Source organism: Geotrypetes seraphini, chromosome 1 (genome assembly GCF_902459505.1).
Source record: "Geotrypetes seraphini chromosome 1, aGeoSer1.1, whole genome shotgun sequence".
NCBI lineage: Eukaryota > Metazoa > Chordata > Amphibia > Gymnophiona > Dermophiidae > Geotrypetes > Geotrypetes seraphini.
The window spans coordinates 360386988-360412797 of record NC_047084.1 but is presented as its reverse complement, the minus strand read 5'-3'; the positions used below and the strand labels follow the sequence as shown (position 1 = coordinate 360412797).

At 45.6% G+C, this 25810-nt stretch overlaps 1 protein-coding gene across 4 annotated transcripts in view; it reads right to left on the bottom strand.

Moving 5' to 3' along the window:
• UBA6 (ubiquitin like modifier activating enzyme 6) overlaps positions 1-25810 on the bottom strand; it is a 328373-nt gene that overhangs the window by 43603 nt on the left and 258960 nt on the right. For 3 of the 4 annotated variants that reach the window (XM_033914779.1, XM_033914755.1, XM_033914764.1), the window contains 3 exons: positions 16030-16101; positions 8303-8420; positions 4046-4242 (listed from right to left, as the gene is read on the bottom strand). In XM_033914779.1, the coding sequence (XP_033770670.1) occupies positions 4046-4242; positions 8303-8420; positions 16030-16101 (387 nt within the window). The remainder of the gene's footprint in view (positions 1-4045; positions 4243-8302; positions 8421-16029; positions 16102-25810) is intronic. The other variant, XM_033914773.1, reaches the window with a different exon arrangement.

Genomic DNA, 25810 nt, shown 5'->3' with positions numbered 1-25810 from the left:
GCTCTAAGCTACACTCCAAAATAGAAATAGATGGCCTTTCAGGATACAGAATAGTATGTGCAGCTTACTTAGTATTACTTTCCATCTTTTGTATTCTATTTTACTTTGTGATATACAATTTATTACTTCACAGAATTCTATCAATTTTTCAGTTAAAGATTGAAATTCATAATAATACAATGATTATCAAAAATTCCCCACCAGTCCCAACCCTGTTCCTCCCACCCACACCCATGGTTGTCCTGGGATCAAGATAACTCAATTTAACAGCACAGTCCCTCTTCTATCGATGTTTCTCCAATGGGAGGACTCTCAAGTCTCCTTAAAAGAGTCCACCCTATCATATGTAAATGGCTGCAGAAAGGTTCAGAAATACAGTACACATCTCAAAATCTCTTATAAAGCTGGTTTGGATTCAGGACATAGAGCATCTTTCAGTCACTCATCAGCTCACAGTAAACTGCTGCTATAAAGGCCAACTGTATAAACTTTGTATCTCCTAAGAAACTTTCTGGTAAAATCTGAAGAAAAAAAAAATCTTTGGAACTGGGGCAACCTCTTATAGCAATTATCATTGCCCTACGGTGGATCCAAAATTGTCCCACATAAGGACACTCCCACCATATGTTCAACAACATCCCTGAAGCCACACCCTTGACAATGGTCTTCCCCCATCTTGTGAGTACATGTTAAGCAGTTTTGGGGGGATTAAATAACATTGATATAAAGTTCTTAACCCAGTTTCTATCAAGTTAGCTGAGACTAATACTTTGCAATTATTCAAAATATTATTCTGCCAGGTCTTTATCTACATCAGTGGTTCTCAAACCTGTCCTGGAGAACCACCGGACAATCGGGTTTTCAGGATAGCCCTAATGAAGATGCATGAGAGAGATTTGCATATAATGGAAGTGACATGACATGCAATCTGCTCCATGCATATTCATTAGGGCTATCCTGAAAACCTGACTGGCTGGTGGACCTCTAGGACAGGTTTGAAAACCACTGACCTACATCATCCCTAGATCCTCCCCTCCCACCCCCTGGACCAGATATCTTAGCTTAGCGTACTCTAATACTGGAAGAGAGTAGGCGTATGAGTGATAACATGACTGAGAATGTGTGCATGGCCAGAGGGCGTTTACAAGGGGGAGGTAGTCTTGTCATTGCACAACAGCGAAACTTTGTGGCCACGTTTAGGGTCTATAAGCCCTAGTGTATGGTCCCCTAGGCCAAGGGCTAACACTCCATTTACTGGATTAAACTAGGCTATTGGATTGATGGCATTGCTATATACTGCCATGTTAAAAGGTCCTTAGTTGGACTGGGTTTTCCACACCATAGGTTGGTTGCAGGCCAACATCTCATCTGGGCTCAGCATCTCATCTGGGGAGAACGAGTTTTATATTAAAGGTGATTATACCTGGTGATTGTACAGAGCGGTGCAAAAGTTTTGCATCACCTCCGAGTAATACATTGTTCTGTCTTTCTTGCTGGATCACAGCAATATTTCTGACGCCTACTGCTGAATATTATATACTGACATGTTCAGAATTTTATGCTCTTATCACCCTGCACATTTTAAATTGATTTAGGACTTCAGATTTAAGACTTGTAACGCATAAACTGCAGAACGTTGATATTTTGCATCAAAACCGGATCAAAACGGTCCAATCGGATCACTCCATTTTCATAACTGTCTGCTACTCTAGTGACAGCATAACTGCAACATGGGAAAAGTTAGAAATCTTTCAAAAAAAGAACGTGCGACAGTGGTTGCACTTAATGAAGAAGGCTATTCAAGCCGGCAAATTGCAGCCAAGGTGAAGTGCAATCAAAGTACAGTCATACGCTTGCTCAGTAAGAAAAGAGACAGGAAATGTGACTGACAGAGCTCAAAGTGGAAGACCACGCAAATCCACTGTGCGTGTTCGCCGGATCTCAGTGGCGGATCGCAAACTCACATCACTAGAACTGCCAGCCAAGTGGCAGGATATGTGTTCAGTGAACGTATCTGCCTCAACAGTATGTTGGCGGTGCCTGGAGTTTGGCCTACGTGGCTGTAGAGCAAGAAAGAAGCCTTTGGTAATGGTGATACAAAGAAAGTGACAGGTTGAGTGGGTCAGAAAGTATAGCATGTGGACTCCAGAGGTGTGGAAAAATGTTCTCTTCAGCAATGAGAGTACTTTCTGTGTGTTAGGAGGCCAGTGAAACATGTTTGTAAGACGATTTAAGAATGAGGCTTTCAAACCACAGTGCCTGGACTTGACTGTAAAGCATCCAACAAAAATCAAGGTCTGGAGCTATATGTCAGCCAATGGCATTGGACGCTTTCAGGTGATTGATGGCATGATGAACGGTGCCAAGTATCTCTCCACTTTGCAAAACATAATGGTTCCATCTGAAAGGAGTCTCTTCCAGGGTACCTCCCACTTCCAGGATGACAATTCACCCTGTTATCAGGCAAAGATGGTGACAAAGTGGATGACATCGAGCCATATTCAGTGACTGGAATGGCCGGGCAGTCACCAGATCTCAATCTAATTGAGAATTTGTGGAAAAATCTTGCTATCAAGGTGTTCAGAAAATACCCAAAAACAAAGGTCGAGTTGATTGAAGCACTGATTAATGCTTGGCACCATGTTGTACAGCAGATGAACTTCAAAAATTGGTTCACTCCATGCCTCAATGCTGCTATCAAGAACAAAGGCTGGCCCATACGTTATTAGAATAGCAGAAAACAATCTGCCCTTTTCAGGGCTACCTCATCTTGAAGGGGGTAACAGTCAAAATACAAATAATAAATGTAATCCATTTACAAAATATTAACATTTTTAGACATTCTGCAGTTTATGCGTTATAAGTCTTAAATCTGAAGTCCTAAATCAATGTAAAATGCGTAGGATAAGAGCATAAAATTCTTCTTCACTCAGAGAGTGGTGGAAAACTGGAATGCTCTTCTGGAGGCTGTTATAGGGGAAAACACCCCCCAGGGATTCAAGACAAAGCTAGACAAGTTCCTGCTGAGCCAGAACGTATGCAGGTAAGGCTAGACTCATTAAGGGCACTGTTTTTCTGCCGTGGGAGCAGACTGATGGGCATGATGGACCACTGGTCTGACCCAGCAGCGGCAATTCTTATGTTCATATGTCAGTATGCTGATATTGGGAGAATTTTATGCTCTATCACCCTGCACATTTTAAATTGATTTAGGACTTCAGATTTGAGACTTGTAACGCATAAACTGCAGAACGTTGATATTCTGCATCAAAACCGGATCGAAACGGTCCAATCGGATCACTCCATTTTCAACCAATGGTGTTTGTTTTGAGGAATCAATCACAGTGCATAGTTTGATATATCGGTTTGATATATACCCTCTATTACAATGCATTATATATTCTGAAGTGCAAGACGTTAGTATATAATATGCAGCAGCAGACATCACAAATATTGCTGTGATCCAGCAAGAAAGATGGAACAATGTATTACTCAGAGGTGATGCAAAACTTTTGCACGGCTCTGTATTTAGAACCCATGACAATTCCAGGAGATCCTAATGCATGGCTCCCAGCCTCAGAGCCATTGATACAATGACCAAGCTTAGAAAAACAGGGAAGGGGAAAGTCTATTAAAATATGGGAAAAATCCCTAGATAACTATGGCACCAGATTCAGGCCCTGGTTCTAAATGTGCTAAAAAAAAAAAAAAAAAAAGAAAAAGCTTGCCAACTCTCGCCCCCATAAAATAAAGAAGGAATTCCCAGAGCATTTTTGAATCTAAAGGTTTGTGGCACTAGATCCAAGCTCTGGTTCTGAGTTTGAAATCCAGAGGAAAAGGAAATTGCCTGGCTCATCAAAACAAATACCACTATTGCTTTTGATTAAATTACTTTTATCTTTTATTTTACAGAAGAGAATCATGAACATTTTACTTACTCTGTCAGTCTCTTCCTGTACAGACTCCTCTATATACCGTTATTATTAAATTTGGAGAAAAATGAGCATCAGTCCTATTCAACAATTACTCTGACAGCAGCACTTACCAAACCAGAGACAGCAGCTGTGGAAGTTGCTATGGCAGGGATAATCTTCCCAGCAATTCGCTTTGTTTTGAGCCTGTCTGCTGGCTCAATGTTGTACATCCTGGCTCTTAGATTGGAGGCAGCAGTGATGAAATCAATGTGTCCATTGGTATCATCATCTTTTTCAAACAATAATGGTGCCATCTGTAGGTCACCTACTCAAGAAAACCATATAACACACCAGTAAATAATCACAAATTCTTATTTTTATTCTATCCAAAGTGCTTTTTGACCTTTGGTCACCTATTTAGAAACACAGATAAAGGCCAAATGGCCCATCCACAGCACCCACTATCTTCTCCTCTCCCTGGGCCAGTGTTTCTCAACACACGGTACACGTACCCTTAGGGGTACGTAGCCTGGCCATTGCGGAGGATATTCCTGCCCGTCTGTAGAAGCTGGTGGTGGTGGGGATTTCACCTTCTTGCCCGCCCCCTACTGGGGATCTCGCCTTCCTGCCCGTCCCCTGTTGGAGATACCTCCCTCCCTACTCGCCCATTCCCCCCTCCCCAAAGCCGACCCAGTCCTTGTTCGAGCCGCACTTGCTCCTTCAGTCTTCAGCGGTACTCCTTGCAGGGATGGCGCAGGCAGCGATTTCCACAACGCATGCAAGTAACTGACCCGGAAACCTTCTCTCCAAGGTCAGAGGGAAGGCTTGTAGGTCAGCCACGTGCAGCATGTGAATCGCTGCCTGCAGTCCCTGAAAAGAGTGCCGCTGAAGACAGGAGTAAGTACGGCTTGAACTAGGTTGGCTTCTAGGTGGGATGGGCAGGGAGAGAGGGATCCCCGGCGGTGCCTTCTACGGACAGGCAGCTACTTACATGCAGGGAGGGGGTATGAACATGGGACACAGAAGGAAGGAAGGGAGTATGAACATGGGACACAGAAGGGAGGAAGGAAGGGGCACTAACTTGGGACATAGGAGGGAGAATTGTTGAGTAGGTATGTGTTAGTGAGGGAAAGATGGTAGCACATGGGGAAAGGAAAAAAGAGGAAAATTGGTCAGAGAGGAGAGAGAGAGATGCATAGGGGAGAGGATGAGAGGGAAAAATGTTGGAGAGGGAACAGAGGGACAGATTGAAGGGGATTGCAAGGAAGAATGTTGGACAGTGATGGAGGGAGAGATTTGGCATTGTGCTGGAGAGGGGTGATAGAAGGAGAAATGGGCATGGGGCTGGTGGGCAGTGGTAAAAAAATGCTGCACATGTCCGGGGGATGAGAGAGGGAGAAATGTTGGATGTGGCAATAGAGTGGCGTGGGATACAGATGGACAGCGAGAGAGAGAGGGAGACTTGTTGCCAATAGGGGTGGAGGAGAGAGGAAGAAAAGTTGAACTCATGGAGGGAGCGATAGAGATGTAGGCTGGGGAAGAGAATGAGGACTAGAGGAGAGGACACATGCAAGAGGCAGAAATAAATAAATATTGGATGCACAGTCAGAAGGAAGTGCAACCAGAGACTCATGAAAATCACCAGACAACAAAAGTAGGAAAAATGATTTTATTTTCAATTTAGTGATCAAAATGTGTCCATTTTGAAAATTTATATCTGCTGTCTATATTTTGCATAAATTTTTGTCTATTTTTTAATAGTTGTTACTGAGGTAACATTGCATATTTTAAAGTCATCTGTCTTGACCTCTTTGAAAAAAAACCTGACTATACATGATAATTAACATTTTCTCTGCGTACAGTGTGCTTTGTGTTTGATTAATTTTGTGGTTACCATTATGTATTGTTAATAAGCTTATATTGTGTGTATATGAAAAATGGATGGAAGAAATTGCATTACAATTAGTACTATTATTATGGGGGTGGGGTCAGGGGCAGCCTCTTTGCCACTACAGGCCTCGAGAGATTTTTTTCAGCAAGCTTTTCCTTGGTTTTGGCAGGAAACTCCGCCATTATGCCCCCTCTTAAAGAGACAGGAGCAGGTTTTAAATGTTTCTCCTGCTTCTGTGCCACCGGGAAGGGGGATTGCACCTGATTTTGTTTTAGCCATGTACGAGGCTTACTTACAGACGACTGGGGGTCCTGCTTCTTTCCCGGGAATGTCTGATTTTTTGGGATGGCTTTTGCCTTCCACGTCTGCTCCCGTTCAGCCCCCCTCGTCTTTGGCCAAGTTAATTTGCGGACATGTTTTCACCTGATGAAGACTTGGACCTTTTTGTTGATCCCAAAGATCCTCGGGGAGGGGGGAATAATGTGGACGGCTGTTTTTCTGAGACACCGGTTGGAGAGGATGCGTCAGTCCTATGTATTTTTCATCGGGAAGAGCTTCTTCTTCAGGTTTCTTCAGTTTTGTGCTTTGAGGAGAAAGCGAAGGACCCCCCCCCCTCGTGTGGTGGACCCCTTGCTTTGGGGGATCTGGTCTGCGTCCCGTTCTTTTCCTATGCATCAGGATATTTGGGATGTGGTGTACACACAGTGGAAGACTCTGGACACGCCTTTTTGCTTGGCGCAGTCCATGACTAGGCTCTATCCCATTCCTGAGGGGCTAGGAATACCTTTAGGTCTCCTGTTGTGGATGTGGTGGTCTCTTGCTATCGCGTATAGATATACTATGCCAATTGAGGGCGACTCGGCCTTGACAAGACTCCCAGGATCGTAAGGAGGAGTTTCTTTTTAAACAGAGTTTTGACGTGGCATCCTTGGCTGTCCAGGTAGTGATCTGTGGCAGTCTGGTTGCTCGGGCTCGTTTCCGGTGGTCTGAAAAGGTCCTGGACTGGGAGTCTGATGAATGGTCCTTGGTGGATCAGAAGATGGCTAAGATTGAGCTTGGTGCTTCTTATCTCACAGATGCCATGTATGATCTTTGGGGAAGGGAGAGAGATCCATCCATGACTGCCACTGCTGCTTCGGGAGCTGGAAGGAGGGCGGGAGGGAGATGCATCCATGACTGCCACTGCTGCTTCGGGAGCTGGAAGGAGGGCGGGAGGGAGATGCATCCATGACTGCCGTTGCTGCTTCGGGAGCTGGAAGGAGGGCGGGAGGGAGATGCATCCATGACTGCCGTTGCTGCTTCGGGAGCTGGAAGGAGGGCGGGAGGGAGATGCATCCATGACTGCCGTTGCTGCTTCGGGAGCTGGAAGGAGGGCGGGAGGGAGATGCATCCATGACTGCCGTTGCTGCTTCGGGAGCTGGAAGGAGGGCGGGAGGGAGATGCATCCATGACTGCCGTTGCTGCTTCGGGAGCTGGAAGGAGGGCGGGAGGGAGATGCATCCATGACTGCCGTTGCTGCTTCGGGAGCTGGAAGGAGGGCGGGAGGGAGATGCATCCATGACTGCCACTGCTGCTTCGGAAGCTGGAAGGAGGGAGGGAGATACATCCATGACTGCCACTGCTGCTTCAGGAGTTGGAAGGAGGGAGGGAGGGAGATGCATCCATGACTGCCGCTGCTGCTTCGGGAGCTGGAAGGAGGGAGGGAGGGAGATGCATCCATGACTGCCGCTGCTGCTTCGGGAGCTGGAAGGAAGGAGGGAGATCCATCCATGATTGCTGCTGATGCTTCAGGAGCTGGAAGTAGGGAGTTCAGTGGCTGCTGACGATGCTTCAGTTGCTGAAGGGAGAGGTTGTTGGGTCAGGAGCACATGACTGTGGAGGTTATCTGAGGAGCGTGGAAGACAATTTTTTTTTTTTTTTGCCAGTTGGTTGAGAGTGCCAGTTAACTAGGATTCTACTGTATATTTACTAAATTTGCTTCTACTTTCTACCAAATGAGAATAGCTACACAACTCCTTTAGTTAACGGGTATTAGAAATTCAGATTTGTCCTACTGCAGCTTGGGTTGGAGACAATGATTTTACCAATTAGTCAAAGTTAGATTTTAGAACTGATTGGTATTTTATATGTCTCTGAAGTCGCCCCAGGTGAAACATGGCCATGTCAGGCATTAGTTTTTAACAACCTGGAACAAAATTAGTGAATAAAGATAAGTTTTAATCTTCTCATTGGCTTACTGTTATTTTTTCCACAATAGATCTTGTTAGCTGATTGTCTTGCTATTTTCATATGACAAAATTTACACATTTTTCATAGCTAAACTCTGGATTTCAGCCCATTAGTGCATACATCTTGTTTATTTGTGCCAGTGATTTTCCTGTTTTTTTTTTCTGTGAATTTCAAAAGTGCTCTAACATTTTTCTATCACATAAAACACATTCGCAATTCAAAAAACTAAGATTCTGACTGCAGCCATAAGAGAACTAAGGAAACTTACTTTTTGATGCTTCTCCAGAGCATATAATTTTCTCTAGCTGTATCATAGCATATCTCTCATCCTCACTGCTCACAGGGATTTGGTCCGGTTTTCGAGCAGTCTCATCTGTTTGTACAACCTGCAAAATTGCATAGCTGTAAAACATTTGCAGTGCATGACTAGCATCAGAAAGGTACAAGGAGTCATGAGTTGCAGCTGTATAAGTCAGTTTTGTTTAGACGCTAGAACACAATTAAGGCCCTATTTAACACAAAGAAATCTAGTTATTGCAATCTCAAAACATTTTCTGTCTGTTCTATAGTTCTAATGACAGCACAAATGAGAGGATGCAGGGTATTCACGAGTCTATTCAGCAATCTATAAATTCAGCAATCTATAAATCATCTAATAGCAGACCCTCAACCTCAAAGTCTGCACTCTCCAGCAGCCAGAGATGCTTCAAGACTAGAATCCTCTGCAGCATCAAAAAAAGACTTGCAAAAGGCAAGTCAAAAATTGAATTTAATTGAAAAATATACACAAGCAGAAAAGACAGGCTCCTACCATCTTACTTGTAGAGACACAACTGAGGAATTGGAGGGCAGCCCAGAGGGATGGGAGGTGGAGCAAAAGAATGCTAATGAGGCCCACTACAAGAATTCTCGTGAGAATAAGTTGACTACCTAAAGGTTCAGGAATAATATATTTGTTGTGCTAGAAGTATTGTGAAGGTTAGCTAAAAGCAATACACACAAAGCATCAGAGGAAAGGTGGAAGAATCCTGGTCAAAAGGAAAAATGAGGTTTGCTAGGTACATACACACATGCTTTTGTGGCTAGTCAACCTAGTACTGAAGGGAAAGGGAGAGAAAAAGCAGAAAGTCTGGGCAGCTTTAAAAAGTTGTTTTAAATATATTTAAAGGTGAAGTTGATCAGAGTATTTTGAAGATGGAAAGAGATGACAAACAACATTTTTTCTATGTTATGGCAAGATTCTAAGGGGACCTGATCCACTATTTGTGCTGGAGTTTAGACCAGAAGCAAGTGTAAGCAGTACAGAAGACAACTGTATCATACATTCTTGCAAACTAAGGGCTCCTTTAACTAAGTTGCGCTAGAGTTTTTAGCGTGTGCAGAATTTTAGCGTGTGCTAAACCCATGCTATGCGGCTAGAACTAATGCTCAATGCTGGCATTAGTGTCTAGCGCGTGCGGCAATTCTGCGTGCGCTAAAACCGCCATCGCAGCTTAGTAAAAGGAGCCCTAAAGTTCTAAGCTTCAAGGACTGGTTGAGGTCTGGATTACCGTATATACTCGAATATAAACCGAGGCAACCTTTTCCCCCCCAAAAAAAGAGGAAAAAAGGTTGACTCGAATATAAACAGGTTAGAAATTTGGGTATGTGAGTGTCATTTGTCATCCCCACCAGAACACCTAGCCTCAGTCACACATGCAAAAAACAGGACCTCCTCCCCACACACATACCTTTTCAAATAAAAACCCACAAACTAAAAGCACTATTGTATAGAAATGAAACCCTAATATGCCAGACTCTGCACATAGTATACCATAAGAGAAATAAAAAGAAATGTATGTCTTCCTGAACAGTCCAAAATATAAAAACAACAGATGTAAATTTTCAAAAGTTAACATATTTCAATCACTAAATTGAAAATAAAAAACATTTTCCTACCTTTGTTATCTGGTGATTTTATATTTCTGGTCATGTTGTTCCATCAGTGCTTTTAACTATTTCCAAGGCCTTCTTATGCATTTGTTGTTTTTCTTCTCCTTCATTTTTTGCTCTACTGTGCATCCTTCTTTGGCACTGATTTTCATATTCAGTTTTCTTTCATTTCAAATCTATCTTTTCAACTTTTCCCTTTCTCTCCTGTCCATGTGAACCATCTCTTACCTCCATCGTGCCCCATCTCTTCCCCTTCTCTCCATCCGTGCCCCATCCCCCATTCCGCCATCCATGCCCCATCCCCATTCCTCCCTCTGTGCCCCATCCCCATCCCTTCCCTCCATCCATGTGCCCCATCTCCTTCCTCTTGCTACCCGTGGCCTCCCATGTACCATTCCTTTGCTGAAGTCCACCCAATCAAAAACAGGAAGTTGCTTCAGAGGGGGGTGGACTGAGGCAAAAGAAAAGTACAGAGGAAGACACAGTCTTAGGTACTCCTATCCTCCAGAACTGACGGCAGCCATTCAGGAAGCAGCAAAGGGCTAGGCTTGAGATAGAAAACATCGCTCCTGCCCTGCACAGTGAGATTGGAGGAGGCAGCCGGCAGCCATCCAGTGAGGGAGGTATTTAAGGGGTATTTAATAGCAACCTTTGAATTGAGTTTGGAGAGATGGAAACCTCAGACCCCTGAACATCAGATACTTGTTTCTTTGGCAGCAATGCCTTACTCTTTGAACTGCTGGGGTAGGGTATACGACCTTGAAATCTTGTCGACTGCTTGACTTCACTTTTTTCTTTTATTTCCTTGCAGTGGGCAGCAAGCTGGGGTGGGGGGTATGGATGTATGGGGGTTGGCTGTTGTGGTAAGCTTGATGTGGCTTTGAGCTGTTGGTGGACTGTGTGAATGGGGGTGTATGTGATAACATAACATAGTGCTTATTAACCGCGTAACCAGAAGTTCAAAGCGATTTACAAAAAGTTATAAAAGTAAATATGTTACATAGAATAAGATAATTCATTAAGCAGTAAAATATTTAGAAAAAAGATGGGTCTTCAATTGTTTTCTGAAGTGTCCATAAGAATGGGTAGTAAGCAACAATATTTGGAATTCATTGTCATGAAGAGCTGCCTGATATGCCAAAGTATGATTGAGAAATTTCTTACTCCTACAGCCCTGGACGGATGGAAAATTAAACAAAGGATGAGTTTTTCTACTGTGTCTGTATGATGCTAAAGTGAATCTATTGACTAAGTAAGAAGGGGCTGTACCACAAACAGGCTTATAACAGAAACAGCCCAATTTAAATAACACCCGGGCTTCCATTGGCAGCCAATGCAATTCACAGTAAAAGGGTTAACATGATAAAATTTCTTCAGGCCATAAATCATTATGACTGTATTCTGTATTGTTGTAAGTCTTACTAGTTCTTTCTTGGTGACTGTCAGGTAGATAATATTACAGTAATCAAGAAGATTCAATAGTAATGACTGAACCAATAATCTGAAGGCAGTAAATTCAAAATAAGATCTAATTGTTTGTAATTTCCATAGCGTGAAGTGGCATTTACATACTACAGCATCTATCTGAACGTGCACTGTAAGATGCTGGTCTAAAATAACTCCCAAGATTTTAATCGTTGGATGAATTATACACCGAGTTGAATTTATACTAATAGAAGGTTCAAAAGAAATACTACTAGCGGTCACCATAAAAAAACTTTGTTTTGCCGGTGTTTAATTTAAGTTTAAACTTTTGCATCCAGGAATCCATCTGTTTCATTACGATTTTGACTTTAGTATTATGGGAATCATTTAAAATCAGGTGATACAGAAGTCATGTTTGGGCTTCGTACAGTGTCTTTCACCGTTTTCCTGTGGGTATGTTATTTCTTTGTGGGGCCTCTTAAGAACATAAGAACATAAGAAATGTCTCCGCTGGGTCAGACCCGAGGTCCATCGCGCCCAGCAGTCTGCTCACGCGGCGGCCCAACAGGTTCAGGACCTGTGCAGTAAATTTCTATCTATACCCCTCTATCCCCTTTTCCAGCAGGAATTTGTCCAAACCTTTCTTAAACCCCAGTACTGTACTCTGCCCTATAACTTCCTCTGGAATTGTATTCCAGGTGTCCACCACCCGTTGTGTAAAGAAGAATTTCCTAGCATTAGTTTTGAATTTGCCTCCTTTCAACTTTTCCGAATGCCCTCTTGTTTTTTTATTCTCTGAAAGTTTGAAGAGTCTGTCCCTCTCTACTCTCTCTATGCCCTTCATGATCTTGTAAGTCTCTATCATATCCCCTCTTAATCTTCTCTTTTCTAGGGAAAAGAGTCCCAGTTTTTCCAATCTCTCAGCATATGAAAGGCTTTCCATCCCCTTAATCAGTCGTGTTGCTCTCCTCTGAACTCTCTCGAGCAATGCCATATCCTTCTTAAGGTACGGTGACCAATACTGGACGCAGTACTCAAGATGTGGGCGCACCATTGCCCGATACAGCGGCAGGATAACTTCTTTCGTTCTGGTTGTAATACCTTTCTTGATTATACCTAGCATTCTATTCGCTCTCTTAGCGGCAGCTGCGCACTGTGCTGTCGGCTTCATTGTCATGTCTACCATCACCCCCAAGTCCCTTTCTTGGGCACTTTCATTCAAAAACTTCCCTCCCATCGCATAATTATACCTCGAGTTTTTGCTTCCCACATGCAATACTTTACACTTCCCAACATTGAATTTCATCTGCCATCTCTCTGCCCATTCCCCTAGTTTGTCCAAGTCTCTTTGCAATTCTTCGCAGTCCTCCTTTGTCCGAGCTCTACTAAATAGTTTGGTGTCGTCCGCAAATTTTATTATCTCACACTTCGTCCCTGTTTCTAGATCATTTATGAATATGTTAAAAAGCAGTGGCCCGAGCACCGAGCCCTGCGGAACACCACTCGTGACCTTTCTCCAGTCTGAGTAGTGGCCCTTCACCCCTACCCTCTGTTTCCTACCTTCTAACCAGTTTCTGATCCATCTATGCACGTCTCCGTCCACCCCATGGTTCTTCAGTTTCCGGAGTAGACGTTCATGAGGCACCTTGTCAAAGGCTTTCTGGAAATCTAGGTATATGATGTCTATGGGGTCTCCTCTGTCCATTTGTTTGTTAATTCCTTCGAAGAAGTGCAGTAAGTTAGTCAGGCACGATCTTCCCCTGCAGAAACCATGTTGGCTGGTTTTCAGAAGTTCGTTTCTTTCAAAATGTTCATCGATGTTTTCTTTTATCAGTGCTTCCGCCATTTTCCCCGGAACCGAGGTCAGACTCACCGGTCTGTAGTTTCCCGGGTCCCCTCTTGATCCCTTTTTAAAGATGGGCGTTACGTTGGCTATCTTCCAATCCTCCGGAATCACACCTGTTTTCAGAGATAGGTTGCAAATTTGCTGCAGTAGTTCTGCTATTTCCTCCTTTAGTTCCTTCAGAACCCTTGGATGGATTCCATCCGGACCCGGCGATTTGTCAGTTTTTAGTTTTTCTATCTGCCTGCGCACCTCATCAAGGCTCACTTCCATGGATGTTAACTTTTGTGCTTGATTTCCCTTGAAGATTTGTTCAGGTTCCGGTATGTTGGTTTTGTCTTCGCTTGTAAATACCGATGAAAAGAACATGTTAAGTCTTTCTGCGACCTCTTTCTCTTCCTTCACCGCTCCCTTCCGGTCTCCGTCGTCCAGTGGTCCCACCTCTTCCCTAGCCGGCTGTTTCCCTTTAATATATCTAAAGAACGGCTTGAAATTTCGTGCTTCCCTGGCTAGCCTCTCTTCATACTCTTTTTTGGCTTTTCGAACCACACGATGACATTCCTTTTGATACTTTCTGTGTTCTTTCCAGTTTCCCTCAGATTTGTCCTTCTTCCATTTTCTGAATGAGTTTTTCTTATTGCCTATCGCTTCCTTCACTATTTTAGTTATCCACGCCGGGTCTTTTGTTCGACTCTTGTTGCACCCTTTTCTGAATTTGGGGATATACAGATTTTGCGCCTCGCTCACTGTATTCTTGAAAAAGGACCAGGCATGTTCTACCGTATGCCATTTTTTGGAAGTGTTCCTAAGTTTCTTCTTTACCATTCTTCTCATTGCTTCGTAGTTTCCCTTCTTGAAGTTAAAAGTTGTCGCTATGGTTCTCTTTCCTTTCAGTATTCCTATTTCCACCTTGAACTTGATCATATTATGATCGCTGTTTCCCAACGGTCCCACTACTTCCACTTCCTTTGCAGGTCCCCTTAGCCCATTTAGGATTAGATCCAGAGTGGCATTTCCTCTCGTCGGTTCTCTAACAAGCTGCTCCATGAAGCAATCTTGTACAGCCTCCAGAAAGTCTGCCTCCCTGGCGCATCTTGAGCTTCCAAGACTCCAGTCTATCCCAGGGTAGTTGAAGTCTCCCATAATAACTGTGTTACCGCTTTTACATTGTCGCTTCATCTCGGCTTCCATTTCTTCATCGATTTCTCCGGTTTGCCCGGGTGGACGATAGTATAGACCTATCTTTATTTCAGGCCCTTTCCTTCCTGGTATTTTAACCCATAGCGATTCTAGCTTGGCCGTCTCTGCTATGTCCATGCTTGTCGATTGTATGTTTTCTTTTATGTATAGTGCTATTCCTCCGCCTTTCTGTCCTAATCTGTCTTGGCGATAGAGTTTGTACCCCGGCAGTGCTGTATCCCATCTGCTTTCCTCATTCCACCATGTTTCGGAGATTCCAATGATGTCTATGTTCTCTGCAATGGCCATGGCTTCTAATTCTCCCATTTTGTTTCTTAGGCTCCTTGCATTAGTATATATGCAATTTAGCTCCTGGAATTTTGTTGCCTTCATTTCCTTTCCCTGTGTTTTGGTCATTAGATTCTTCTCTTTGGTTGTGATCTTTCTAATCTCCTCTCCTTTGTTTGTCGACTCCTGTAATTTGTCCCTTGTCTCATCCCAGCCTTTTATCTCCTTAGTATCTTCACAAGATACCTTTTTCCAAATCATCGACGCTTGGTCGACTGTCGGCTTTCCCCTTCTTGTTAGTTTAAAGCCTGTTCTATTCCTCTCTTGATGTTGTTTGCTAGAAGTCTAGTTCCCGCTGCGCTCAGGTGCAGTCCATCTCTCCTGTAGAGCTTGCTCTTGCCCCAGAACGTCGTCCAGTTCCTCACGAAGTGGAATCCTTCTTCCTCACACCATCTCCTCATCCATGCATTTATTGATTGTAGTTCCTCTTGCCTTTTCACATCTGCCCTCGGCACTGGTAGGATCTCTGAGAACGCTATCTTCTGGGTCCTCATCTTCAGCTTCCTATCTCCAGTTGTCTTGGAATGTTTTTGTATCTCCCACATTTGCTGTACTGTGTTCTTTCTTTTGCATATGGCATTCTGTTGTTGCCTCAATAAAGATAAATATTTTAAAAAGGTACGGGGGGGGGGGGGCAGGGGGGAATGATTTCAAAAGTAGATTCATTGAGGGGATTGAGTGAGAAGGGGGAAACTGGATACACAGAGGTAGGGATAGAGATACTGGATATAAGGGGGTAAGTGGGGAGAAGAAAAGAGGAGACACACTGGCCTGGATGCAAGAGAAAGGAGAGATCAGGATAGAGCTGGGGGGGGGGGACTAGGTATCATATGAAAGACAGAGAGAAAACTACAGAAAAACAGTGGTTTATGCTTGATTTCAGGATTTTTTTGTTTTGTTTTTGGTGTATTTTCTTTGAATGAATTTTCATGTCTTTAGGTAAGCCACCCCATTTAAGAAAGTCGTGCCCAATACACAGGTTTGTAAAACCCATGTATAAGCTGCGGCCTATATATGGGGAACTACGGCATACTCTGCAAGCACATTAATTTAATGGGCCATGTAAGCTTTCTAAGAACAAGGAGGCTTCTACTGTGTCTTAATCTATCAAGGAAATTTATTAAGTCTGAATGATACAATCTTCTCCCACAGCAAACATTTTTTCTTTCTAAATACCACACAGAAAAATAAGGGAAATGACAAAAAAATCTACTTAGAGCAAGTTATCATTTGTTTAGGAACTATAAATGTACAGTAGATACACATACTTTGTTAGATGGTATAAATTCTTTCACAGTTACTTCTGATAGGATTTGCTGAATAGCTTCTTCAGACAAGTCCTGTTTAAAAACAAAAAGACAACAAATCTTGTATTTAATATGTAACAAAATATAAGCATAATCTTTTCTGTTGAAATCTGACTCCCCATCACATTCAGATATATTAAAGCTTAATTGGAAAAAAGGAGAAATTAGTTTCTTACCTGTTAATTTTCTTTCTGTTAGCCTGTAGACCTTACAAATGGGTTATATACCTCACTGCTACCAGCAGGTGAAGAACAAACTTGTATATCAGGATAGCTTCCCCCTAGCAATCCAGTCTGCCGAATAGCCAATTAGAACCGAGGAAAGACTTCAACTGAAAACAGAAACACATACTCCGAACAGGAGTGTAAAAACAACAAACATCTATAAACAACTGTTGGAACATGTGTAGAACTTAACCCTGGAAAAGAAAATATCCCCAAGGCTCACCAGCTAAGCCATAACTGCTGTTCTTACTTCTCCCGGGCCCTAGAAAAATACGAGAACCTGTAGAAAACCCCCCAAAATCTGCACGCGAGCAAAACAAAAACCCGCAATCAACGCACAAAGTCAGATAGGGTGGGGGACTATACAAGTCTACAGGCTAACAGAAAGAATATTAGCAGGTATGAACCTAATTTCTCCTGGTGTAGTCCTTACGAATGGGACGTACCAAAGCAGTACCCATCCCCCCCGAAGGGCCGACACCAGAACATGTTCACTGAACACCGTGTCCCGATGCGCTTGAACATCCACACGGTAGTGTCTGACAAAGGAATGCAGAGAAGACCAAACTATAGCCTTGCAAATATCCACTGGAGGCACTAGAGAAAACTCAGCCCAAGAAGCTACCTTACCCCGAGTGGAATGAGCCTTGACAAATTCTGGAACAGGCTTCTTCTTTAGAAGGTAAGCAGAAGCAATAGTTTCCTTGATCCAGCACACAACAGTAGCCTTGGAAGTGCTATCCCCCTTACGAGGACCTGTTAGAAGGACAAAGAGATGATCTGATTTCCTGATCTCCTGGGTCCTCTGTACATAAGAGCGAAGGAGCGACTGACATCCAACTTGCGCAACTGTCTCAGCTCAGAAGAGCCCTCCCGACTACCCAACTCCGGGAGGACCACCGCCTGATTGACATGAACAGGAGAAACTACCTTTGGCAGAAAGGAAGGAACAGACCTCAAGACAACCCGCTTCCTAGAAAACACCAAGAAGAGAGCTTTACAAGAGAAAGCCTGCAGCTCAGAAAAGCGTCTAGCAGAAGTAATGGCCACCAAGAAGACTGCTTTAAGAGTAATGTCCTTCAAAGAATAGCCGTCCAATGGTTCAAAAGGTGGGCGGTACCAGATTGAGATCCCAAGAAGGAACAGAGGGTCATATAGGAGGCTTGAGCAATTTGGCCACCCGCAAGAAGTGAATCACGTCAGAAATGGCAGTCAAACGCTGACCTTTCAACAACCCACGAAAGGCTGACAAGGCCGCAAGCTGAATCCGGAGGGACCAAGCCAGTCCCCTGCAAGAACTCTAATATGCTAGGCAAGGAAGTGCAAAAAGAGACCACTCCATGCATATCACACTACTCCTCAAATATATGCCAAACCCTCACATAAGCCCGAGAGATAGAAACTTCCGGGACACCAAGAGAGTGGAGATCACTTTATCAGAATACACCTTCTTATCTAGGCGATCCCTTTCAAGAGCCAAGCCGTAAGACAGAAGGGACCCAGATCGAACATTGGAATGAGACCCTGAGTCAGAAGGTCATCCAAAAGAGGCAGAGGAAGAGTATCTGCCACCAGATGCCTCACCAGATCCATGTACCATGGTCACCTGGGCAAATCCAGAGCCACCAGAATCACAAGGCCCGAATGCAGAAATATGCGAAGAAGAACTCTGCCCACTAATGGCCATGGAGGAACACATACAACAGCCCCTACGTTGATCATGGTTGAACCAGAGCATCCAGGCCCTCGGCCTGACCGTTTATGCGACGACTGAAGAAGCGGGGGGGTTTTGGCGTTGACACTTGTGGCCATCAGGTCCATGAGGAGCTGACCCCAAGACTGCACTATCAACTGAAAGACCACGGGGCTTAGACACCACTCTCCAGGATCTGGCACGTGACAACTTAGGAAGTCCGCTTGAACATTCTCCACTCCGGCTATATGGGAGGCTATGTCCTGAAGATGAGACTCCACCAAACCATGAGCAGAGCCGCCTCCTGTGCCACCAATGTGCTCCTGATGCCTCCTTGATGATTGACATAGGCCACCGCCGTGGCATTGTCCAAAACAAACCCGACTGACTTACCCATCAGAAAGGACTGGAAGGCTTACAGCACCAAACGGATGGCTCTGGTCTCTAATGCATTGATCGACCAAGAAGCTTCCTCCTTGGATTAGGTGCCTTGAGTTGAGTGACCTAGACACTGAGCTCCCCAACCGAGAAGACTGACATCCGTGAGCAGCACCGTCCACTGCAGCTGGTACAGACTCGCCCACTTGTACAAGATGGGAGGTCTAAAGTCACCAACAAAGACTGCGCCGAGCCAAGAAGCGGAACAGGATGATCCAGACTGCGCCTCTGAGGCGACCACCTCCGAAGAAGAGTGTACTGAAGAGGATGCATGTGGGCCCGAGCCCACTTCACCACTTCTAGGGAAGCCGCCATCAACCCCAAGACTTGAAGGACATCCTGCGTCCAAGGACACCAGGACGACATAAGCAGCCGAATCTGACATTGCAATTTGCTTACCCGGGCCTCCAGAAGGAAGACCTTCCCCAAGGAGGTGTCGAACAGCACTCCTAGATATTCCAGGCACTGAGATGGAGACAACCAGCTCTTGGACAAGTTGACTACCCATTCCAGCAACTGCAGAAACTCCACCAACTGAGCCATGACCCGGGTGCTCTCATGGAATGACTTTGCTCGAATCAATCAGTCGTCCATGTAGGAATGAATTAGAATGCCCTCTTTTTGCAATGCTGCCACAACGATCACCATCACCTTGGTGAACGTCTGCGGGGCCGTGGCCAGACCAAAGGGAAGTGCACAGAACTGACAGTGTTGCCTCAAGATCGCAAAGCAAGGAAGCAATCATGGGAGGCCCGAATAGGAATGTGCAAGTAGGCCTCCATCAGATCTAGAGAGGTCAGAAACTCCCCAGGCTGAACCGCCAGAATCACAGACTGCAGAGTTTCCATGCGGAAGGAAGGCACATAAAGAGACCTGTTGACCCCCTTCAAATCAAGGATGGGTCGAAAGGTCCCTTCTTTCTTTGGCACCACAAAGTAAATTGAGTACCAACCTGTGCCCCACTCCTGAGGGGAAACTGGAACCACTGTGTGGAGATCCAACAATCTTTGAAGGAAATGGCAAAAGGCCTGCTGCTTCCATGCTACCTGCGAGGGAGAAGCAAGAAAAAGATCTGGCAAGGAACAGACAACTCCAGAGCATAGCTGCTTGAATCACTTCCAGAACTCACTGATTGGACGTGATGTTTGCCCATTTCAGATAAAATTCTTGCAGCCGGGCACCCACCAGAACCAAAATGGACGCCAGCAAGGAGTCAATGGGCAGGACGGGTGGGAGGGGACTTGGCGGGGGCGTTGCCCGCACCCCGATGGGCCCCTTGAAGACTACATGCGCTGGAAGAACCTGCCTCTAGAGAGGCCAGGAGACTGAAAAGAGGCAGTCCCTCGACCAGGGCGAAAGCGGCGGAAATCATGCCCATGAGCAGCACCACCTCGGGCCACGGCCTAGGCCTATCCTCAGGCAAACGAGGCACTTTAGAATCAGTGAGATTCTGAACCAACTTGTCCAAGTCCTCACCAAACAAGAAGAACCTTTTAAAGGGAAACTTTGTCAACTTAACATTGGACGCCATATCCGCCAACCAAGCGCGAAACTACAAGGTATGGCGTGCTACCACTCCAAAAGCCAACATCTTGGCAGAAGCTTGCAAGAGGTCATACATGGCATCTGTAAGATAAGAAGCACCCAATTCAATCTTTGCCAATTCGCGCTTTAGCAATTCCCAATCCTCAGATTTACTGTCAAGCACATGATCGGCCCAGTGAAAACACGCCTGAGCCACCAACACGCCACACATCACCGCCTGGACCGCCAGAGCTGTCACATCAAAACTCTGTTTAAGGAGGGACTCCAATTTATGCTCCTCAGGGTCCCTCAAGGCCGCACTGCCCTCAATACAGTATGCCGTTTAGAGATGGCTTGGACCACCGCGTCCACCACAGGCGACTTTAGAGTGTCCTTATCCCCTTCAGGAATGGGTTACAGGTGGGCCATGGAGCGCGCAAAATGAAAGAGAGCTTCCGGCACCTGCCACTGTGTGAGCATAATGTTCAGAATATCCTGATGCATAGGAAAAGAGCAGGAAGCAGAGCAGTTCCCCTTAATCAAGGGGTCCACCATATGCGGGGGATCTGACACAGTGTCCTCAAAGTGCAAAACAGAGGAGACCTGAAGAATTAGCTCATGAAGCTCTTCCCACACCACAGATGCATCTTCGCCAGCAGAGGGGTGCTCGAACCCCTTGCTGGAGGAATCTGGCCCCCCAAGAACCACCTGAAAATTTCCCCCAAAGGTCCAGGTCCTCATCAATACCATCTTGCTCCTCTGGGCAAAAATCCTCATCCTATGAGACTCTCGGGCGCTTGGATGAGAGAGGAGTAGAGGGGGGCAAAACCGCTGCTGTATGCGGCCGCACCAGGGAAGACGTTGAGGGCAAAACCCCCGAGACCCCCGGAGTGGACACGTAATCTCCAGCCGCCAGCACATAAGCTTTACATAGTGCCAACACAAATTCAGAGGGAAAAACCCCTGGCGGCCCCAAGGGACTCCCTGCTCAGCAGGGGACATAGCCATACCTTGCCATTGTATTTCCAGAATGGGGGAAGGTGACCTGAGATAACAGAAATGAAGGAGGAGGTTCCCACTGAATTTGGACCTGAAACCGTCAAAATCGGAGCTCCTGGGACCTGCTACGTCTGAAAAGCCTGGAACTTTGCTGACGCTGAAGCCGAGGAATCGACCAATGTGAAAAGGGAATCCCCAGCTGCTCCGATGGAAAGGGAATCCTTTTCACCCTGACCATCGGCAGCTGGGGAACCCTCCGTGTGGGCATCGGGGGAAGCCCGGGCTTCCCCGCAATCCGAAGCCGACTCGCAAGGTACATGCGGCAGTGTGCCCTGGCTGCCGGCAACCGCTGCCAATGAGACTCCCCCACCGCTTTGGCCTGCACAACATTTGCATAACGCCCTAGTTATAAGAAAAGTGCCGGTTAGATGAGAACAACAATAAAAACGGCAGTTTTAAAGGGAAATGAGCCCTTTAGACTGGCACACCTCAGGATTTTTTTTTAAGTTAGTTAGAACAGACTCCATGGCTCTCAAAGCTGGAAGCCTGACCAACCCAAGAGTAGAGTAGAACGGGTAAAGGGGATCAATTTTTCATTCCATCAAAAATTACAAAGACTAGGGAACAATCAATGAAGTTACAGGGAAGTGCTCTTAAAACCAATATGAGGACCTTTTTTTCACTCGGAGAATAGTTAAGCTCTGGAACGTATTGCCAGAGGATGTGGTAAGAGCGGATAGCATAGCTGGTTTTAAGAAAGGTTTGGACAAGTTCCTGGAGGAAAAGTCCATAGTCTGTTACTTAGAAAAACATGGGGAGAAAGACACTGCTTGCCCTGTATTGGTAGCATGGAATATTGCTACACCTTGGGTTTTGGCCAGGTACTAGTGACCTGGATTGGCCACTGTGAGAATGGGCTACTGGGCTTGATGGACCATTGGTCTGACCCAGTAAGGCTATTCTTATGTTCTTATGTACAGAGAAGGGTGACAAAAGTGATTAAAAGGATGGGATGACTTTCCTATGAGGAAAGGCTAAAGCAGCTAGGGCACTTCAGCTTGGAGAAGAGATTGCTCAAGGGTGATATGATAAGAGGTCTATAAAATACTGAGTAGCATGGAAAGGGTAGATGTGAATCGCTTGTTTACTCTTTCCAAAAACACTAGGACTAGGGGGAAAGTGATAAAGCTAAGTAGCAGATTTAAAACAAACAGGAGAAAATATTTCTTCACACGTGTAATTAAACTCTGGAATTCGTTGCTGGAGAATGTGGTGAAATCAGTTAGCTTAGCAGGGTTTAAAAAAGGTTTGGATAATTTCCTAAAAGAGAAGCCCATAAGTCATTATTGAGATGGCTTGGAGGAATCCACTCCTTATTCCTAGGATAAGTAGCATAAAAAGCACAGTTACTTACCGTAACAGGTGTTATCCAGGGACAGCAGGCAGATATTCTTGACTGATGGGTGACGGCACCGACGGAGCCCCGGTATGGACAATTTTAGAGTGATTGCACTCTAAGAACTTTGAAAGTTCTAGTAGGCCGCACCGCGCACGCGCGAGTGCCTTCCCGCCCGACAGAGGCGCGCGGTCTCCAGTTAGGATAAGCCAGCTAAGAAGCCAACCCGGGGAGGTGGGAGGGACGCAAGAATATCTGCCTGCTGTCCCTGGATAACACCTGTTACGGTAAGTAACTGTGCTTTATCCCAGGACAAGCAGGCAGCATATTCTTGACTGATGGGTGACCTCCAAGCTAACAAAAAGAGGGATGGAGGGAAGGTTGGCCATTAGGAAAATAAATTTTGTAAAACAGATTGGCCGAAGTGTCCATCCTGTCTGGAGAATGCATCCAGACAATAATGTGATGTAAAAGTGTGAACTGAGGACCAAGTAGCAGCCTTGCAGATTTCCTCAATGGAAGTAGATCGGAGGAAAGCTACAGACGCTGCCATAGCTCTAACTTTGTGGCCCGTGACAGAACCTTCCAGTGTCAGGCCCGACTGAGCATAACAGAAAGAAACGCAAGCAGCAAGCCAATTGGAGAGAGTGCGTTTAGATACAGGATGACCCAACTTATTAGGATCAAAGGACAAAAATAGTTGAGGAGATGATCTGTGGGGCTTAGTACGTTCAAGATAGTAAGCCAGAGCACGTTTACAGTCCAAGGTATGCAAAGCCTGTTCGCCTGGATGAGAATGAGGCTTTGGAAAAAATACAGGTAGGACTATGGACTGGTTAAGATGAAAGTCAGACACAACCTTAGGAAGAAATTTGGGGTGTGTACGGAGAACCACCTTATCATGGTGAAAAACAGTGAAAGGTGGATCGGCCACTAGTGCATGCAGTTCACTGACCCTCCTGGCAGAAGTGAGAGCTATAAGGAAGACCACTTTCCAGGTAAGAAATTTGAAATGCGCTGTGGCCAAAGGTTCAAAAGGAGGCTTCATTAAAGTGGAAAGAACCACATTGAGATCCCAGACCACAGGAGGAGGCTTGAGAGGTGGTTTCACATTGAAAAGGCCCCTCATGAACCGAGAAACCAAAGGATGAGCCGAGAGGGGTTTTCCATGAAATGGCTCATGAAAGGCAGCAATTGCACTAAGGTGAACTCTGATAGAAGTAGATTTAAGACCAGAGTCAGACAAGGAAAGAAGATAGTCCAACACCAGTCCCACTGCTAGAGACATGGGATCATGGTGATGTAAGAGGCACCAGGAAGAAAACCGAGACCACTTCTGTTGATAACACTGGAGCGTGGCCGGTTTCCTGGAAGCATCAATGATAGAGCGGACAGGCTGAGAAAGGAGTGAGTGAGCCGAAGTCAGCCCGAGAGATACCAAGCTGTCAGGTGCAGAGACTGTAGGTTGGGATGCAGTAGGGTCTGCTGATGCTGAGAAAGCAGAGAAGGAAACAGTGGAAGAGGTATGGGTTCCCTGGAACTGAGTTGAAGTAGAAGGGAGAACCAATGTTGCCTGGGCCACCGTGGAGCGATGAGAATCATGGTGGCTTGTTCCCTCTTGAGCTTGAACAGTGTTCGCAGCATGAGCGGTAGAGGGGGAAAAGCATATAGGAAGAGACTGGTCCAATCCAGGAGAAATGCATCGGGCGCCAGACGGTGAGGAGAGTAGAGTCTGGAGCAAAACAGGGGCAGCTGATGGTTGTGGGGAGCTGCAAAAAGGTCCACTTGAGGAGTGCCCCATTGAGCGAAAATGGTCTGAAGAGTCGAGGGATCGAGAGTCCATTCGTGAGGTTGGAGAATTCTGCTGAGATTGTCCGCTAAGGAATTCTGTTCCCCTTGAATGTAGATAGCCTTCAGGAATAAGTGACGAGCTGTCGCCCAAGACCAAATCCGTTGGGCTTCCTGACACAACAGGCGAGAGCCCGTTCCTCCCTGTTTGTTGATGTAGTACATTGCAACTTGATTGTCTGTGCAAATGAGTAGTACTTGAGGAAAGAGAAGATGTTGAAACGCCTTGAGGGCATAGAACATCGCTCGGAGTTCCAGGAAATTGATGTGGTGTTTCTTTTCCTGGGCAGTCCAAAATCCCTGAGTTTGGAATTCGTTCAAGTGAGCTCCCCAGGCGTAGGGGGAGGAATCTGTGGTGATGACTAGTTGATGAGGAGGTAGATGGAACAGCAGACCTCTGGATAGATTTGAAGATGTCAACCACCAAAGAAGCGACTGTCGAAGAGACGAGGTCACAGATATGTGTTGTGAACAAGGATCCGTCGCTTGGGACCATTGGTTTGCTAAGGTCCATTGAGGAGTACGCAGGTGGAGACGTGCGAAGGGTGTGACATGTACTGTCGAAGCCATGTGCCCCAATAGCACCATCATGTGATTCGCAGAAATGGTAATCTGTTGAAACACCTGCTGACAGAGATGGAGGATGGCATGAAGGCGGTTGGATGGAAGAAATGCCCTCATCAGAACAGTGTCCAGAACGGCTCCAATAAATTGAAGTCGCTGGGTCGGAATGAGGTGAGACTTGGGTAGATTTATTTCGAACCCTAATAGTCGAAGGAAGTGAATGGTCTGATTGGTGGCAAGCAGAACCGCCTGAGGGGAATGAGCTTTGATCAACCAGTCGTCCAGATAAGGGAAGACTTGAAAGTTGTGAGAGCGGAGATAGGCCTCTACCACAATCAGACATTTGGTGAATACCCTGGGAGAGGAGGCCAGGCCGAAGGGTAGCACTTTGTACTGATAATGATGTTGATTGATGAGAAAGCGCAGATATTGCCTGGACGTCAGATGGATAGGAATATGTGTGTAAGCCTCTTTGAGATCGAGGGAGCATAGCCAGTCGCCCTGAGCGAGAAGAAGGTAGAGGGTGGCAAAAGAGAGCATTTTGAACTTCTCCTTGACCAAACATTTGTTGAGATCTCTGAGATCTAAGATGGGTCTGAGGTCTCCGGTCTTTTTGGGAACTAGAAAGTACCGGGAGTAAAAACCCTGACCTCGCTGATCTTGAGGAACTTCTTCGATGGCATTGAGAAGAAGGAGGGATTGAACCTCTTGAGCGAGAAGGAGGGACTGAGACTTGTTGGAAGCAGACTCTTTTGGCAGGCCTAATGGCAGAGGAGTCTGAAAATTGAGGGAGTAGCCATGGGCTATGATCGAGAGCACTCACTGGTCGGTGGTGATTACCTCCCATCGACAGTGAAAAATGGTTAATCGACCTCCTATGGGCTGTGGAAGAGGACAGGAGGGAGAGAGACTGGCAATGCCCAGGAGAAGGGAGTCAAAAGGGCTGAGTCGGCTTAGTCTGAGTGACAGGCTTTATGGTAGGCGGCTGTTGTTGACGTGCTTGTTGGTCCTGTTGCCGCTGCCTCCGAGGTTGTGGAGGTTGAGGCTGAACTGGCC